General features: G+C 42.5%; 1 protein-coding gene across 2 annotated transcripts; it reads left to right on the top strand.

The window, feature by feature from the left end:
- Positions 1 to 2,266: 2,266 nt before the first annotated feature.
- On the top strand, positions 2,267 to 3,981 carry LOC110777400 (uncharacterized). Of its 2 annotated transcripts, none has more exons than XM_056837219.1 (2): positions 2,267 to 2,463; positions 2,655 to 3,981. In XM_056837219.1, exons 1-2 carry the CDS (start codon positions 2,330 to 2,332, stop codon positions 3,352 to 3,354), a joined length of 834 nt encoding a protein of 277 aa, XP_056693197.1. In that variant the 5' UTR covers positions 2,267 to 2,329; the 3' UTR covers positions 3,355 to 3,981. The 2 variants fall into 2 exon arrangements, with proteins under 2 accessions (XP_056693197.1, XP_056693198.1); XM_056837220.1 differs by having other exon boundaries at positions 2,268 to 2,463; positions 2,667 to 3,981.
- Positions 3,982 to 18,290: the final 14,309 nt, after the last annotated feature.

Below are 18,290 nucleotides of genomic sequence, written 5' to 3'. Positions count from 1 at the left end.
TACTATTTGTGTGACCCTACGGGTTCAGTCAAGAGTGAGCTGTGGATTAATATCATTAATTCCACTTGAACTGAAGCGGCCTCTAGCTAGGCATTCAGCTCACTTGATCTCACTGAATTATTAACTTGTTAATTAATACTGAACCGCATTTATTAGACTTAACATAGAATGCATACTTGGACCAAGGGCATTATTTCCTTCACCAACCAACCCTATTCCCACACCAGAAACTATCCCACAGACAACTCAAACCCCTGCAGATTCAGTTCCCACCTCACAAACAATCCCAGAAACTAAAAAAAACATCTGCACCTTCTAAGGCAAATCAAAGCAAAAGGAAATTTGTTCCTAGTAGGGCTAATCTAGGGCTTGATGCAATCCCAGAAACTGATGAACCAGGTGGTTTTGGGTCTGACCTAGATTTTGGGTATGACATTGGGTCTAGCACTGATGAGTCTGTGTATTTGAGTGAGGGAGACTATGAGGATGAGAGTGATGATGACTTGTTTGCTGAGTTTGTTGACACAGAAGTGAGGGAGGTTTTGTCTAGTGGGTTAGTTGGTGGGGTTGAAAACAGACAGCCAATTGAGGGAGAGGTGCCAGTGGAGCAGGTAGTGGTGCAAGATCCAGTTGTAGGGGAAGGTGATAATGAGGAATATCACTTAGACAGTGATGAGGATCTGAATGACACTGATGAGGAACTAAATAGTCCAGCTGGATCTGATGATGAGGGGGGAAATACCCACTTTTTAACCCAGATGTAGATTTTTAAGCACAAGATTAACCTAACTGTTGGGCTAAAATTTCCTTCAAATAAGGTTTTTAGGAAGGCTTTGAGGCACCATCAGATATATGCTGGTGGAAATTATTATCTTTTGCATAACAAGAGCCACAGAGTGAGTGTTTACTGTAAAAAGAAGTGTGGATGCCCTAGGAAAGCTGGTAGGATAGTGAAATGTACTTGCAAGCAGAAGAAGAAGTTCCCCTTTAAGGTTCATTGTAGGAAATTGAAGGGTGAGGAGACATACAAATCAAAAGCTTAAACCTAAAGCATATATGTGGTCATCAACATGACAATGATAAGGTGACTGCTGAGTATTTAGCAGAGAGATATTTGGAAGATTTTAGGGATGAACCTTCAATGAGCATGGAGTACTTTATCAAGAGAGTCAGGAGGGAGGTGAAGTCAGATGTGGGATACTATAAATGTTACAATGCAAGGGGATTAGCTAGGAACATGATTAATGGTAGTGCAGCAGATGAGTACAAGAGGGTTTGGGATTATGTTGAGGCAATTAGAACATACTTTCCAGGTAGCACAGCTGTGGTCAAGCTTGAGAGCTTTGATAACCCCTCTCCCCTGTTCCAAAGGATGTACATTTGCTTACAACCTTGCGAAGAAGGGTACAGGGATGGTTGTAGGCCAATTTTGGGTGTGGATGGGTGTCACCTTAGAGGTCCATACCCAGGGATATTACTGACTGTTGTTGGGAAATATGGGAACAACAACATTTTCCCAGTTGCTTGGGTTGTGGTTGAGACAGAGAACTCAAAAACTTGGATCTGGTTTTTGGAGCTGCTGGTTAAGGATCTTGGTTCTGTAGCAGATGCAGTTACTTGGGTGCATGAGAAAGGAGATGAAGCTGTGGAAGGAGCAGATGATACTGTGGCCTTCATATCTGACAGGCAGAAGGTATGTGGTTGTTTTTGTTCTTAAATTTGTTGACTTGATGCCTGGTTGTGTTGTTTCTTATTGTTTTCAGTTGTGAAGCAAGTTGTTTCTTATTATTATTAGATGAAGTTATTTCTTATTATTATTAGCTGGACTTATAATGGTATAAAACTTGGACACGTACCCGAGTCTAACACTTGGACACGTACCCGAGTCTAACACTTGGATACGTACCCGAGTCTAACACTTGGATACGTACCCGAGTCTAACACTTGGACACGTACCCGAGTCTAACACTTGCTTCACTCACTATGTCAACTTTGGTTTGGGATTATGTGAAAGTCAACTTTGGTTTTGGGATTATGTGAAAGTCAACTTTGGTCACTATGTGAAAGTCAACTTTGGTCACTATGTGAAAGTCAACTTTGCTTCAGTCACACTTGCTTCACTACACTTTGCTTGCTTCACTCACTATTTATGTCTCAACTAATCCATTTTTTTGTAAAAGTCTAACACTTGCTTCACTCACACTTGCTTCACTCACACTTGTATCAATGGTTCTTTGTAAAAGTCAACTTAGGTCACTATGATAATGTGAAAGTCAACTTAACTAAAGATATGTCTAATGCATCTCTGTGACAATGTAGGGGTTGCTTGATGCCTTCAGAACAGTCATCCAAAATGCTGAAACAAGGTTCTGTTGTAGGCATATATGGGCCAACTTCATACTTAAATTCCCAGGGGAGGTTTACAAGGAGTTCTTTTGGAAGGCAGCAAGGTCATCAACCAAGGTAAACTAATACCTTCACATCCATTTTTTTGTTGAGATTTAGTGAGTCATCTATTGGTCTTAGTTTCTGGATTTTTTTTGTTTTTTAATGTACAACATGAATTCCAAGCAAACATGGCTGAGATTAAGAAGCTTAGTGTTGATGCTTTCAATTACGTACCTCACTGCAATTCCTGTTAGTAATTGGTCTAGGCATGGTTTTAGTCCTAGGGCCAAGTCAGGAATGCTGTTGAATAATTGTTGTGAAAGCTTCAACAATGTGTTGAAGGATGCAAGGACAAAACCTATCTTGTCTCTGATGGAATGGATCAGGAGATATGTGATGATGAGATGCTGTGCAAAGAGACAAGGCTTGCAAAACTTTGAGGGTACAATCATGCCTTCAGTTGTGAAAATGATAGAAAGGGGGCAGAAGGAAATATACAACATGAGGCTGATACAAGCAGATTTGCATGTTTTTGAGGTTCAACATGGTGGAGACTGTTTTGTGGTGAATCTGGAGAACAAATTATGTGGTTGCTACAGGTGGACATTGATGGGGATCCCTTGTTGGCATGCCTTGGCTTGTTTAGCCCAAAGGAGACTTGATTATGAAGATTATGTTCATCAAGCCTATCATGTTGCAACTTATGCCAGAACTTATGCACCCAAATTCAATGCAATGCCTGGACAAAATCAATGGGAAGTAACACCATATCCACAACCTCTCCCCCCATCTTATAAGATTATGCCTGGTAGGCCATCAAAGAGGAAGAGAAGAAAGGATCCAGGGGAAGGAAAGAAGGGGAAGGGAAGCAGTTGGGTGAAGAGACCTAAGAGGCAAAACATGTGCAAGAGGTGTGGTGGATTGGGCCACTACCAAAAGAGCTGTATCAGACCCCCCCATGGCTGATGGTGTTGTTCAAAACAGAGGGGGAGGCCAAGAACAAGGCCACTGCCAGCACAGCCACTGCCAGCACAGCCTGCACAGCAACATCCATCACAGCCTGCAGCACCTAGCCCCCAACCCACAAATGCAGTACCTAGGCCACAACCAAGGCCAATGAAGCAGAAGCATGTTGTAGGCAAGAAGAAGGCCACAACAGCTACCACCTCCCAAAACAAAGGAAAGAGTGCATATGTCCCTAAAAAGAAGAAAACAGCCTCTGTGAATGCCATACAAGGCTCACAACCTTCCCAAAAGAGTTGCATCTCTCAAAACAACATCTAAGTTTGTAAAAGTCAACTTTAGTTATGTAGTAAAAGTCAACATTTGCCTTATTTTGTGTACTTTTGGTTAGTTTAAAACAATCAACTTTTTAAGTTATTTTGTGGTGACTTTGTAAAATTCAACTTTGGTTACTCCATCTATAATTCAAGTTCTCGGGTTTTTTTTAAGTTCTCGGTATTTTATTAAGTTCTCGGTTTTTTAATTAAGTTCTCGGTTTTTTATTAAGTCCTCGGTTTTTATTAAGTTCTCGGTTTTTAATTAAGTTCTCGGTTTTTTATGTTGTCCTCGGGTTTTTATGTTGTTCTCGGTATTTTATGTTGTTCTCGATATTTTATGTTGTCCTCGGGTTTTTATGTTGTTCTCAGTATTTTATGTTGTTCTCGATATTTTATGTTGTCCTCGGTTTTTTGTGTTGTCATCGGTTTTTTATTTTGTTGCTCTCGTTTTTTTGGTAAATGCTTGCCCAAGACCATTCATCCTTTGTATTTTCCTAGTTTTATTTTTTTTCTAAGAATTAGGATTAAAAACATACTTTACGATAATATTTCTAGAATTTATTCATCAAAACACAAACGCTTACATAAAGTTTTCATTAAACTTTTACAACTACGCACTTCAAGCATCTTAATCTTAACCAACAAACTAAATCAACTAGTGACCACAACATTCTTAAGCATTGCTTAACCAACAACCTTAACGTACATTGCACTAACGATAATTGAAACGATAGCACAAACACATATCATAACTAACAAATGATCATTCCTAATCCCTTCCTTCACACCACCTTCTTTCATCTTCTTCATCTTCTCATACGTACTTAACCTTCATCTTCCCATGCTCCTCGTGCACCCGGTTATTATCACGTTGAATACAATCAATCCTTGCCTCGAGGGCTTTCACTTCACCAATCAATCGTTGTTTCTCAGCAATGAGTACATTAGTCACATCCTTCTGCCATTCCAAAATTTCTTCATCCACCCAATCGAACGCATCACAACAAGCCTTCCCAGTCGCGAAATCATAGAACTTGCAGCCCAAGAATTTTCGTCCAGGATTCTCATGGGTCCATGAAGTTCTTTGAACTACAGGAAAACCACATCCACATGTCTTACCCTTTCTCTTGGTCACATTCATCCTGTATAATAGAGTAGGTAAGAAATTAAGCTAAAGAACCCTAATTTCAAGTTTCTAAAAATTGGAGAATTGAGACAAAAAAAAAATTAGGGCTTTAAGGTTTACCTGGTACGAAAATCACCGAATAACAATTGGGATTCGCGAATTTGATTAATTTCCACCAGAAATTCGAGCTTGGAAGGAAGAAAGAAATGGGGGAAGAGGCAGAGAAGGGGTTCAGCAGGAGAGAGAAGGATCGATTTTTTTTTAAAAAAAGTTTAATAAGTTAGTTGGGGCAAGTGGGGTGGGGAATTAAATTTGGAGGGAAAATCTTAAAAAAAAAAGGGGGTAAAAGTCAATCACGTGCTTGTCACGCGCCAGTCAACGCCGGAAAGTGATGGTTGACTGCCGGAAATTGACACTTGGTCCTGATTGACAAAAAAAAAAAAATCCAATTTGGGCCTTGGTTGACAACTTTTTTTTTAAAAAGGTCCTTTCTCACAATTTTTGTGTTTTAAAAGGACCTTTTTGACAAATTTTCCTTACATTTATGGTAATTGAATTACATTTTTATTTCATTTTTATCTTAGTTTCCTAAAAAAAAGTAATGTAGGTTTTTTTTTAAAAAAAATTAGCGGAAAAAATTTGCATCAGGAAATGATACGTGTCATTCCTAATGTCGGTTTTAATACAATGTAATAGATTCTATCGTATATTACTAGAGTATAGAGATATTATGTTTCCTAATATAAGTTTGTGTAGGAATAGGAAACTACAGTGTCAAATAGTCATATCCACGTAGTACTTGCTCCATCATTAATTTTAATTAGGAGATTATCTATAAGCTTTATTTTGATTATAATTGACAACCAATAAAGTTTAGATTTTATATAAATTTTCATTTACATTATAAAATGTGTATCGCACGGATAATTATAGACTAGTTTTAACACTATAATTCAGTTCATTTTGGTCAAGTCGGTTGAAGTTGGTATCAGATGACCAATTCAAACAAAAGCTTAAGTTGATAGTTGAAGCCTCAAAATTAGTTTTATATTCTATCACACCCCCTTACATGAAAGTCATTTGAGGTTGAAGTGTGAATGCATCATAAGCCCCATGCCCAACTCTGAATATTCTACTTTGAAAAGGGGAGTGGATGAATTTAAACCCGTGACCTTTGTGTCACACTTGCTTATTTTGATTCATGCTGATTCGTTCAAAATAAGATACGTACTTCGTAATGATTTACAAGAAGTATAGTACTCCCTCCGTTCCTAAATACGTGTCCACTTTGGACATGTACACGGTAATTAATAAAATTGAATGGTATGTAATAGGTAATGATTGAGAATGTTTTTTTTTTGGAAAGGAAAAAGTAGATAATTGTTTATTGATAAAGTATAAATAAAAGTGGAGGTGGTGATTGAAAAGTGGGAAAAGTGTAGAATGTGTAAGAAAAGGTAATAATGATGTATAGAAAAGTGGGAAAAGTGTATGGAAAAGTGGGAAAAGTGTATAAAAAAGTGGGAAAGGTGTATGTCCAAAAAAGGAAAGTGGACACATAAAATGGAACGCCATAAATGGGAACTGGACACGTATTTAGGAACGGAGGGAGTATATAAGTGTAAAAAGTGGAATATAGTGTATAAGAAAGTAAGAAAAACAATGTAAAAAAAAAATAAGACTATAAATTTAGTACACTTAAAATAAATAAAAAAATTATAATTTTCGAACTAAGGGAGTACCGAAATCCCTGTGATTTTTGAGAAGACTGAAATTATGATCTGATCTGCAGTAACAGAGAAAAAACCACCTACTTTAAACTGCTACGATTGTACTAAAGAAAAAAATAAAATTGACCTGATGTCTGCATTAATTTGAGTACAAGTAATGGTAAAAGTGAATAGTGAATTTTATACGAAGATGAACAAACAAAGATTCATGTGCAGGTAAAGTAAAAAAGTATAGTTAGTTGAAATATATGCATTTTAAGGTAGTGTATCATTTGTTATCATGCGACACATGTTTTGCCCCCTCCCACAAACTAAGTAACAAATGGGGTAAAAAGAGGAAAGTACTCTGTCAAGTTACTGTTAATGAAACTGAGAGTTAATTAATGTAAAAAATAAAAACAAAAGTTTGACGATGCCATCAATTTTCTGCACTATCCCGTACTTACTAGGAATAAATGAATAATGTAGATCACCTTGTCTTAAGAGTACATAAATACATAATACTACGGAGTACCTTTTTTAAAATGATATTTACATTTTTCGTTTTAGTATGTTTCATAATGTTTGTTACTTCTTCCGTTTCTTAATACTCACATCGTTTTCCTTTTCGGTCCGTCCTTTCATACTTGCACCGCTTCTATAAATAGAACTTTTTTTACCAATATTATATTATTTCTTACACTTACCTACTAACCCACTCCCTACAAAAAATCATTTAAAAATTCACACCTCTACCCCTACACATTTTCCACTAACTATATTAAAAAAATACATCACTATCAACTACCACCCATTAAATTAATAAGTCAATTCAAGTGTCTTAACCTCCGCACCGGTTTGACCGGTGTGAGTATTAAGGGACGGAGGGGGTATATTTTATTCTATTCTTGGACATAAAAAATTACTATCTTACCCTTCTTACCCTACTACATTTACAACTTTCCACTCACTTTCTCTTACTTTATTCATTTTTTCTTACACTCGTCTATCTTTTTTTTACCTGTGTACCATACCTTATCCATATTTCATTATATCTACCCCTTTTTACATATTTTTCCTACTTTATCTTAATATTTGTGCAAATAGTAACAATAAAAAAATCATTTTAAAACGGATGTAGTAGTAACTAAGGAGTAACTAGTTTTTCTCTATCCGACAAAGTGACAAGTTATCATTATGAACTCTTACTATGATGATCATCATAGTCAAATTAATTTTAGCCACACTTGATGTTATAACAGACGGGAGAAATAAGGAGGAAGCAGATGCCCACTAACATAGTCCAAGTGAGGTTCCATCCTAAAATCAATTGGGCTTTAGGATGAAACCTCACTTGGGCTATGTTAGTGGGCTTCTGTTTCCTCCTTGTTTCCCCTAATTGGCTTTAGGATGTAACCTCACTTGGGCTATGTTAGTGAGCTTTTGTTTCCTCCTTTTTCCCCCCATCTGTTATAACAAACTGGTATCAGAGCCGGATCTGTTCTAGGGTTTGAAATTTCGTGGAGAAAGATGCCTGGTATTAACGTGAAGGTCGAAAATTTTACCGGGAGCAATAGTTTCAGTTTATGGCGAATCAAGATGCGAGCCTTGTTGAAACAACAAGGGTTGTGGGCGCCGCTTGCTGGGAAGTCGGTAGATCCAATCATCGATGAGATGGTCGTTCTGGAGGAGAAGGCACACTCGACGATTTTATTGTGCCTTGCTGACTATATCATCACCGAGGTCGCGGAGGAGGAAACCGCGCAAGGTCTGTGGGTTAAGCTCGAGAGTCTGTATATGACAAAGTCCTTAACCAATAAGTTGCTTCTGAAGCAACGTCTGTTAAGTCTGTGAATGCAAGAAGGTATGCCTCTCCGAGATCACTTAGATCAATTAAACACAATTTTATTAGAATTGCGTAATATTGATGTTAAAATTGAAGATGATGATGTTGCTTTAATTCTGTTAGTTTCTTTACCATTATCGTATGAAAATTTCGTGCAATCGTTTATTGTTGGTAGAGATACTATTTCTCTAGAGGAGGTTAGATCGTCCCTCCATACTAGAGAGTTGAGCCATACGACGACTGGTATAGGTACAGATAACTAGGCTGCTGGGTTAGTAGCCTGTGGGAGTTATGGGCATGGAAATTCGGGGAAGAAGAAATTCAATAAACCTGTTTCTAAGGGACCTAAACCTAATACTTGAACTTATTCGAAGTATACTCACCACCGTTGTCAGATCGAAGATGTTTCAACTTTCTTTCGGTCTCCCTTTATACCATGGCATGAAACTTTCTGAAAATCTTGAACACTTGCCTTTTTGTCTTCAACATATACACCCAAGTTCTTCGAGTAGCATAATCAGTAAAAGTGACAAAATATCTATTACCACCAAGAGACTCCACTTCAATGCAGGACCACAAGCATCGGAGTGAACTAATTTCAACTTTTCTTACCTTCTAGTGGACTTCCTAGAAAAAGAAGCTCTATGTTGCTTACCTACCAAAAAATGATAACAAGGGTCAAGAGAAACTATATTATCAAGAGGAATAAGAGATTTACATCAATTTTATTCCCTTGTCACTCATATTCACTATCCTTCGATGCTACGAATTTGGAGAATTCTTTTCTTTATCCGCATTCGTCTCACTAGAACATACACTCATGTTTTTTTTATACAAAGAGCAACACAACTCGCCACGAGAAAATCTCATCGAGCCCTTATTAGAGAATTTTCACTTACCATCACCATAGGTATGCCGGAACCCTTATTGATCAAGGACATTTGCAGACAACAAGTTAAGGCGTAAGTGAGAAATATAACGCACATTATTCAATGTAAGAATGCACCCATCACTTGTCTTCACACTAGTGTGTCCCATCTTCACACTACCAAAATCACCAGATTGATAGTTTGTGAAATACTCCCTTTTGGAAACACAATGATATGAAGCACATGAATCTAAAAGCCACTTTGTGTCTGAACTCTCTACATAATGACACTCACTAGTTGTACAAATCAAATTGACCTCATGATCACTCTTAGAAATGGTTGTTGCAGTATTTTTTTTTATCATCTCCCTCTTTTTGCGAGTCATGCTTCTTACCTTTTTCTTTCGTCCAACTTTAAGAAAACTTTTTGATATGGCCAGGATTTTTGCAGTAGTGACATGTCCTAGTCTCTTTGTCTCTAGACTTGGACCTCCCTTTTGAGTTACCATGACCTTTGAGACCCCTAATCTTTCTTCTTGCACGATTCTCAACAACAAAAGCATGTGAACTGTTAACTCCCATATCCTTCCTTATTATCTCTTCATTGAACATGCTTTCTTTGATCACATACAAAGATAGAACACCTTCTGGAGCAGAGTTACTAATAGTCACAACCAAGGTTTCCCAACTATATGGCAAAGAAGTCAACAAGAACAAAGCCTGCAATAGATCATTAAGAACAATCTTCATAGTAGTCAGCTTCTTAAAAATATCTTGAAAGTCACTCAATGCTTAGAAACAGACTTTCCACCTTTTAATTTCAAATTAACAAGTCTCTTGATTAATAAAGCTTTGTTATGTGCGGTCTTCCTTTCATAAAGATCTTCCAATTTCTTCCACAAATCATACTGGTCAGACTCTTGAGCCACTTGGTTTAAAATTCTAATATCAACCCAATGCAGTTTTCCTCTTTAACTTTCCCCAATCTTTCTCTTTCACTTTCTCTGGTTTTGCAAGTTTATAAATGGTGCCATCGACTTTTGTGGTTGTTTTAATTGGATCATGCAAATTTTTGCAATATAGCAAATCCTCTATCACCAGTCTCCAAATGGATAATTGGTTGATGTAAATTTACCATTGAACTACCTTGACTACCCACTAGTAGACTCGATAACAATGATCAAATTAAACCTGCTCGCCCGAGACTTACTTCACTCCTATTGAGCCTTCGCTCCGATAACAATTGATAGGACCCGAGTAGATATCAACTACCCACAAGGATCATCTCCAAGACAATCAACCAAACAATACAACTCCAATATACCACAAATAATCCCCCAAACAAACAACCTAGAAAAAAACCAACAATGGAAAACAATTGATAATCAAATGCAAAAGAATAAAACACAATCAACGCACGCGAATTGTACATGGAAAATGCCTTCGAAGTGAAGAGTAAAAACCACGGGACTTGTGATGAGTCCACCCTTGTCAATTTCTGTATTATGATAAAGTTGAGGGAAAAAGAACCCAAATCATTCATGCAAAAGTTCACAACCCACGAATACTTCCATACATAAGAACAATTGAGAGATAAAAGATGAAGAATATCACTCAATTTCGTAAGTTATGTCCAGCTTCGACCATAGAAAACTAGAGCTCAAAACAACAATCCAACTATTCAAAACAAGGGCCTATGTATCCCCAACAAGATGACCAAAAATAAGCAGTGTTCCGGTGTTGAAGTGGATGAAACAACGGGCTTCGAATGAAGGCCCTTTTGTGTGTGTTGAAGATCTTGCTAGCTCGAATGTGTCGTGTCCAAATCAACCTGCACAATAAACAAGTTACTATCCTCGGGGGTGTTTCCGAGGAAAGCCCCTCCGATGCCTAAGTAAGAACAATGCTCGGATTCTAGAGAGAGAAGTTCTCTAGAAGAGTAGTCTTAAGGCGTGAATGGACGTACCTTGGGGTGTGTGCCTTGGCGGCTTATTTATAATGTTTGAGTAGTAAATGTGCCCATAGGTCATTTATTACTATTTGGGCCTTGGGCCTCTAGGGTGGCTGACAAGCCAAAGGAGTTGGTCGTGGGTTGATGTTGCTGTATAGAGCCTTTGGGCTTTGGACTTAGAGGCCCAATTGGTTTCCAATTGGGAGCCCAAACAACATGCTCCCCAGACCTGGTCCATTTAGGAATAAATGGACGGGTTTCCAAGTTCCAGAAGTCGAAAGATTTCCCCCTCTTTTTTTCAAAAAGGGGCGTTTGAATCCGTGCGCTAGTGGGACAGGTGTCCAAAGGATGCTTCAGATGCGGTGTCCATCGTACGGTCCAAGATAAAGCGGAAGTTGGGCGGTTTTTCGTGCCAAGGTCTATAAATACTCGACCCAAACCACATTTCAAACTTTATTCACCCAAATCTCTCTCAAGCTTTCCCAGAAATTCGGTGACATCTCTTGTGAGTTTTCTTCAGATCTTCGTGAATTCGTCGAGAATCAGCTTCGGATTTTCACTCAGTTCGATTTATCGGCAATTTCCGCTCCAAAAAAGGTAATTTGTTTCCCTTTTGTTTCTTTCGTTCCCCCGCTCTCTGTATCTTCGGCATTCTGCCCTTTTCGAAGTTCTTGTCATGGCCGGAGGAAGGTGGAAGAGGAAGTTCAACACAGCGTCCTCCTCTAGTGGTTCGGAGGAGGATGTGAGGAACATTCCTTCCGAGGTTGAGGAACGTTCGGGAAGCGGAGCCCAAGCCGGGTCGAGCCAACGAACTGGGGCCACTGGTCGATTTGTGGTTCATCCTTTCTTCCCGAGGAGGTGGGAGGAGGCGGATCCCGAGGGTAAGCTCGCAGCTTTGTTTAACGACCCTACCGAGATCGCTGGTCCCGACGGTATTTCTTTTGAGGGGGAGTGGTTGGTTGCCGCTTGGCGGGAGCGTTATGATCGGCTCGCCGAGGATCTATACGGCATTCAGTATGCCTTGGGCTACTGGTGCGAGCTTCCTATTCAGCCACATGCTCGGGTGACGAGGCCGCCTCCAGGCAGGATAGCGGTGTATCTCCACCATTTTGATTACGGGCTTAGGTTCCCTTTGGACCCCTTCGTGTCCCGCGTGTTGGAGGAGTATAATATCTCCTTGGCCCAGTTGACGCCGAAGTCCATGCGTCACATAATCTCTTACCGCTGGACGTGCGATTTCCTCGGTTACCCTCCATCTATCGAGGTTTTCAAGGAAATGCACGAGCTGGTGAGGAACCAAAACGCGGAGCACGGCTGGTGGGCGATTAGCAACAAAAGGCTTCGGAAGGGGGATTCACAGTACATAACTGCGTTTCCTTATGTCTCCTCGGTTCACAACTGGAAGAAGCAATGGCTTCTAGTGCGGGTGCCTGTGGATCCGAAGCATCCTCATTACTATTCCCAGCCGAAGTGGTTCGTGAGGGTGGACCCGGAGATGACAAGGGTCGGTCCTGTGGATCTGGGAAATCCGGATCACGTAGCTCTGTTGGAGTGGTTCCGAGCGAAGTCAACTAGGGAGCCTATGCACTGGCTTCCTAATTTTCATTATATCACTCGGGAGGCTATCCTTGCTGCTGCCGGTCTCAGTAGGATCTACGATAGGGGTGAGAATTCTTGTGCTGAGATCGTGCTTCGGCGGAGGTGTTCGTCTCTCTCTTGGCTTGTTTGTGACTGACCTTTTTCCTTTTCTTCGTGCAGCATTTGGTGAGGCCGCTCTTGATCCCGAGGTGTTGGGATACAAGTTGGAAGGTGGGGAGATTCTTTCTAACTGCCCTCCTTACGATTTCAAGGCTAGCAACCCTCGGCAACCGAGGTTAGAGAACGCCCGGTTTTCGGCTCACGCCTTGGCCCATATCGACGACGTTCGGGCCGATCCTTGGTCTGCTGATCGTCCTGGTGAAGCGGTTCCGAGACAGACTGTTCTCCCTGAACTGGTAAGTACTTCTGATCCGGTAACTTTCTTGCTGTTTGTTTGTGTGGTACTCCGCCTTTTTTCCGATGTGGGGGATTATCTCGTTTTATCTTCGTGTAGGGTCCCGAAAGGACAGTTGCTGCCCCAATTGTCTCATCTGCTTCGTCTCCTCCTTCCTTCGTTGTTCCCGAGGTGAGTGTCCACTTCTCGTTTTTCGTTCTTCTGCGGGTTTTCTTGCGTTCTTACCTTCTTGTGTTCTCCAGGAGTCGCAGAGGTTGAAAAAGCGGAAGTCTTCGGAGGACGAAGCTTCTCGAAAAGGGAAGTCGGCTGCTAAGGAGAAGTCTCCAAGGAGGAAGAAGAAGAAGTCTTCGAAGTTCTCTAAGGTAACCCCCGGCCCCGAGGTTCTCGAATTTCTGAGCCAGCGACCTTTTTTGACTAAGGAGAGGATTCAACAGGTTGTTGCCTCGGATCCCAGTCTCGCTGAACCAGGAGAGCGATATCTTGCTCGGCAAGTGAAGGAGATGGTTCTTCCTGAGAACTTGCGTCGCTTCATCCCTGTTCTGGGCCAGAAGCTGAAGAGCGTTGCTGTGTTGGTGCCAAATGAACAGGTGGACCAACCTTTGGCCGAGGAAGCTACCATTCCTTCGCCGCTGAAGCCTTTGGGGGTGATCGTTGAGGACATCACCCTTGAAATGGAGAGGGAGGAGGAGGATATTCCGACTGCTTCCGCCGAGGTGCATGCTTCTGAGGAGGCTGATGCAGTAGGTTTGGAGGAGGATCCTAAGACTCCTCCAAGGGTGCTCGTGGATCTCACCGCCTCAGATGCTGCTGAGGATGTCCCTTCGGCGGCGGAGGGTGCTGAACATCCCTCAGCTCTGGTTTTTTCTGAAGGGGGTGCTTCGGAGGGGCGTGGTACGAAGCGGCGCCGTGAGACCTAGGGCTCCACCTCTACCTCTGTTTTGGAGGGGTTGGTTCATGGCGATCCGTGCTCCGAAGTTCCTTTAAAAAGGATTCCTTTGGAGGTTCGGGAGACTATGGCCCGCTACGCTCGCCCTGTGGTCTTGGGTGAAGATCCTGCTGCCAATGCGACCTCCATGATTGGCCCCAAGGCGGCCCATGAGAACTTGCTGCGCGGGGTTCCGCAGTTTCGCATTCCCGGGGAAGTGTCGAACCATCCCACCAAGATGGCTCAGTACCATCTCAACGAGGTGATTTATACTTTGCTTATTTTTGCTTATTGCTTTTCCCTCTTTTTTTGTCGTCAGCTGAGTTCGTTTCCTCTTTTTAGGTCGCCTATTGGAGCTCTTTATCTGCTGTATGCCAATCTCATGACAAGAGAAGGCTCCAAAGGTTCGAGGCGCTCTATGCTCGGGACATTCCCAACCTTGACCAAAAGTTCAGTTTGGTCGTCTCCGAACTTGCGAAGGCAAGGGAGGAGGTTGCCGAATTCACCAAGGAAGGGGGGAATGCCCTGATGGAGATTGGAAAGGAGGTTGGCATTCTCGCTTTCCAAGTAGAGGAGGACGCTGAGAGGTACAAGTCCGAGTCGAAGAAGCATGCTGCTGAGAAGGCTGACATGGAGAGCAAACTCCAAGGTAAAGATACCACGATTGTCGGTCTTCGGGAGAGTAACACGAAGCTTCAGGCCTCTGTCGACCGAGTTCCTGTTCTCGAAGATGACATCAAGCGTCTGAAGGAGCAGGTTCGTGACCTTGAGCAGAGGGGCTCCAATATGTACACTGTCGAGCAGTGTCAAGACATGTACTAGGAGGGGATCCTCGGCTGCCGCAAGATGTTCGCCAAGAACATGCCTGATTTTAAGTGGGCAGAGAATGTGCCCAGGTGGCTCGCAGCCGAGGACAACCAGGTGGAGTGCCAAGCTGACAGGGATGACGCTGCCAAAGCTCAGGAGGCAGCTGCTAAGGAGGCGCAAGCTCGGGAGGTTGCTTCGGAAGGTGACACCACTGCTGGTGGTGCTTCCCAAGCTACTCCTCAGGGGCCTGCTGGTGAAGTCCCTTAGGAACTCGGGCAGCCGTCTTCTTCAGAGTCGGTTGGCTCCAGTTGAGGCTCTCCGAACTTGTGCTTAACACTCTCCCCTTTTGCCTCGGTTCTGCGTTGTACTTTAATAATTTCTTTTTTTGCTTTCCTAGTACTTCGGTAGGCCGACATTTTGTCTGTTGATGGCTGCCGATTTTAGCTCTTAGGTCATTTTGTTTTCAATTTTTGAGGGCTCATCGGGCTGTGCCGAGCTTTAGTTGGTATGATTATACTTGTCCCCCCCAAATATTGAATAAAAAATGACTTTGTTGTTTCGTATTTTTACCGAAGCATCTGTTTTTTGCTTTTGAATCCACCATTTTGCTAAGTTGTTTCCTTGTTTGCGAGCTCTCCCAATCCGTAGATTTTCTGAGACTCGTTTCGAGCTTTGCTTAGGCTCTGCGGGTGGATTTGATAGCTTTAGACTTGTCTTTGATTTCCTTGGAGTTTCGTTTCCGAGCTCCTCGGATTCGAGGGGCTGTTAGGAGGCTACTCTGAGCTTTTTAACACCTGTTGACGTATTTAAAGTCTGCTTCTGAGCTCTTTAGATCCGTGGATCTGTTTTAAGAGTGCTTTTGAGCTTTTTAACGTATGTAGACGTGTTCAGAGTCTGCTTCTGAGCTCTTCAGATACGTGGATCTGTTGAGTCTGCTTTTGAGCTCTTTTAATGTTTGTAGACATGTTTAGAGTCTGCTTCTGAGATCTTCAGATCTGTGGATCTGTTGAGTCTGCTTTTGAGCTCTTTTAATGTTTGTAGACATGTTTAGAGTCTGCTTCTGAGCTCTTCAGATCCGTGGATCTGTTGAGTCTGCTTTTGAGCTCTTTTGATGTCCACTTCTGTTCTTCCGACGTCTTGTGGTTCGGAAACCTGGGCAAGAAATCGCAAGTCTGATTTAGTTATGAGTTTCGGGGATCCGTGGATCTGAGCCGAACTCTTTATAACTGTTCAAGACTTTTTTGCGAACGGAATGTCCGTGGGTACCGCGAATCCGAGGATTCTGGACGGTACCTTGCGGGCTGTTTCGAATTAGCTATTTCTTGGGCCTTTTGACCCCAGGAAATGGCTACTTCGGGTTGATTTTAGCTTCGGATTGATCAGATCCGAAGTTGCATGTATTCGTATAAAAACATAGTGATAGAAAAATAAAAAGACATAGGGATATGTTTAATGAAACACATGGTGCCAGTGGCTTTCCTCTTCTCATTAAACGACTTACTTGGAGTACAAAAGGAGGGGTGAGATCATACAAAATCTTTCTTGGGAACATCGGCATTCCAATGGTTCTTCAAGATTGTTCCATCTAACTGTTTAAGCATAAAGGTGCCAGTCCTCTTTTCAGAGTGGATGATGTATGGTCCTTCCCATGTTGCCGAGAGTTTCCCGTGGATCTTTCCCTTCTGAACTGCAGCAGCATTTCTAAGCACTAGGTCACCCACCTTTAGAGGTCTGGCGTTGACTCTTCGATTGTAGTGCTTGCTGACTCTTTGCTGGTAGGCTGCGTTGAGAGTCCTAGCTTCGTCCCGAGCCTCATCTAGTAGATCCAAGGATTCGGACAGAAGTTGATTGTTGCTTTGCCTATGGATTCCATCATACTTGTTGTATGCTTGGACCCTTAGGCTTTCTGTTCCGATATCTACAGGGATGACAGCTTCGGAACCGTAAACCAAGTGGAAGGGTGTTTGTCCTGTGGCCTCTTTCTCGGTGGTCCGAAGGGACCAGAGTGTCCCAGGGAGCTCCTCTAGCCATTTGCTCTTTTCGTCTTCGACTCTCTTCTTGAGTGCATTGAGGATGAGTTTGTTTGCGGCTTCGGCTTGGCCGTTGCTCCGAGGATGGCACACTGCTGAGTAGGCGAGGCGGATACCGAACTGTTCACACCATCTTTGCAGTGGTGTGTTGTCGAATTGTTTCCCGTGGTCAAAGACCATTAGCCTCGGTATTCCGAACCTTGTGATGATATTGTGCCAAATGAATTTGCGGACCTGTTGCTACGTGATGGATGAGACTGCCTCGGCCTCAATCCACTTACTGAAGTAGTCTACCCCTACAATCAGCCACTTTTTCTGATTCACAGCCGAAGGGAATGGACCGATGATATCCAAGCCCCATTGTGCAAATGGTAAGGGGTAGAGTGTTGCTTGCAGGGTTTGGGCTGGCTGGTGGATTGCAGGTGCGAACTTTTGGCATTTCTCACATTTCCTTGTCAGCGCCTTTGCTTCGTAGACCATGGTGGGCCACCAGAATCCGGCCCTTAGTGCCTTGTGTGCCAGTGCCCTGCCTCCGATGTGATTTCCACATATGCCGAGGTGGATTTCCCTTAGGATATAATCGGCATCGGTTGGGCCTACACACTTCAGCAGTGGGGCTGAGAATGACTTCCTCTTGAGCTCTCCGTTGGCGTCAATGATGAACCACTGGTTGAACCTTTTCAGCTTCCTTGCTTGCAACTTGTCTTCGGGAAGTTCTCCTCTCTCTTTGTATGCGATGACTGCGTCCATCTAGCTCGGCTCTGGACGCACATTGCACACTGTTGGGGGTGGCATGTCGATGCTTCTTTCTTGGTGTACTTCCACATGGACTGACCTGTTTAGGTCGGTGAGCGTTGAGCTTGCAAGTTTGGATAGTGCATCTGCTTGTGCGTTCTGACCTCGGGGGATGAGTATGACTTCGAAGGATCTTAACTTTGACGTTAAGGATTTGATTTTTGCTAGGTAAGCTGTCATGCTTGGCCATTTGGTCTCATACTCCCCTCGGATCTGGTTGGCTACGAGCTGAGAATCAGTCTTGAGACAAACATGTTCGGCTTCCAGAGATAAGCACAGCCCTATTCCTGCGATTGCGGCCTCGTATTCGGCCTCGTTGTTGGTTGCTTTGAAACCGAACTTTAGGGCGTACTCTATGCTCTTTCCCACTGGGGGTATCAGTACTACTCCGGCTCCCGAGCCGTTCATAGTGGAAGATCCGTCAGTGTAGACCTCCCATGTCTTTTTGGTGTCATCTAGCATTTCCTGATACGAGCATTCGGCCAAGAAGTCTGCGAGCGCTTGCGCTTTGATGGCTGTCCTTGGCTGATACTTGATCCCGAACTCAGATGGCTCGAAAGCCCATGCAACCA

This window comes from Spinacia oleracea, chromosome 2 (assembly GCF_020520425.1).
Source record: "Spinacia oleracea cultivar Varoflay chromosome 2, BTI_SOV_V1, whole genome shotgun sequence".
Taxonomy (NCBI): domain Eukaryota; kingdom Viridiplantae; phylum Streptophyta; class Magnoliopsida; order Caryophyllales; family Amaranthaceae; genus Spinacia; species Spinacia oleracea.
This window is presented reverse-complemented; position numbering and strand designations above follow the sequence as displayed.

Coding starts and splice junctions, on each gene's coding strand:
- LOC110777400 (XM_056837219.1), top strand. CDS start 2,330: ATGCCTTCAGAACAGTCATCCAAAATGCTGAAACAAGGTTCTGTTGTA. Junction 2,464..2,654: donor CAGCAAGGTCATCAACCAAG/GTAAACTAATAC, acceptor TAATTGGTCTAG/GCATGGTTTTAGTCCTAGGG.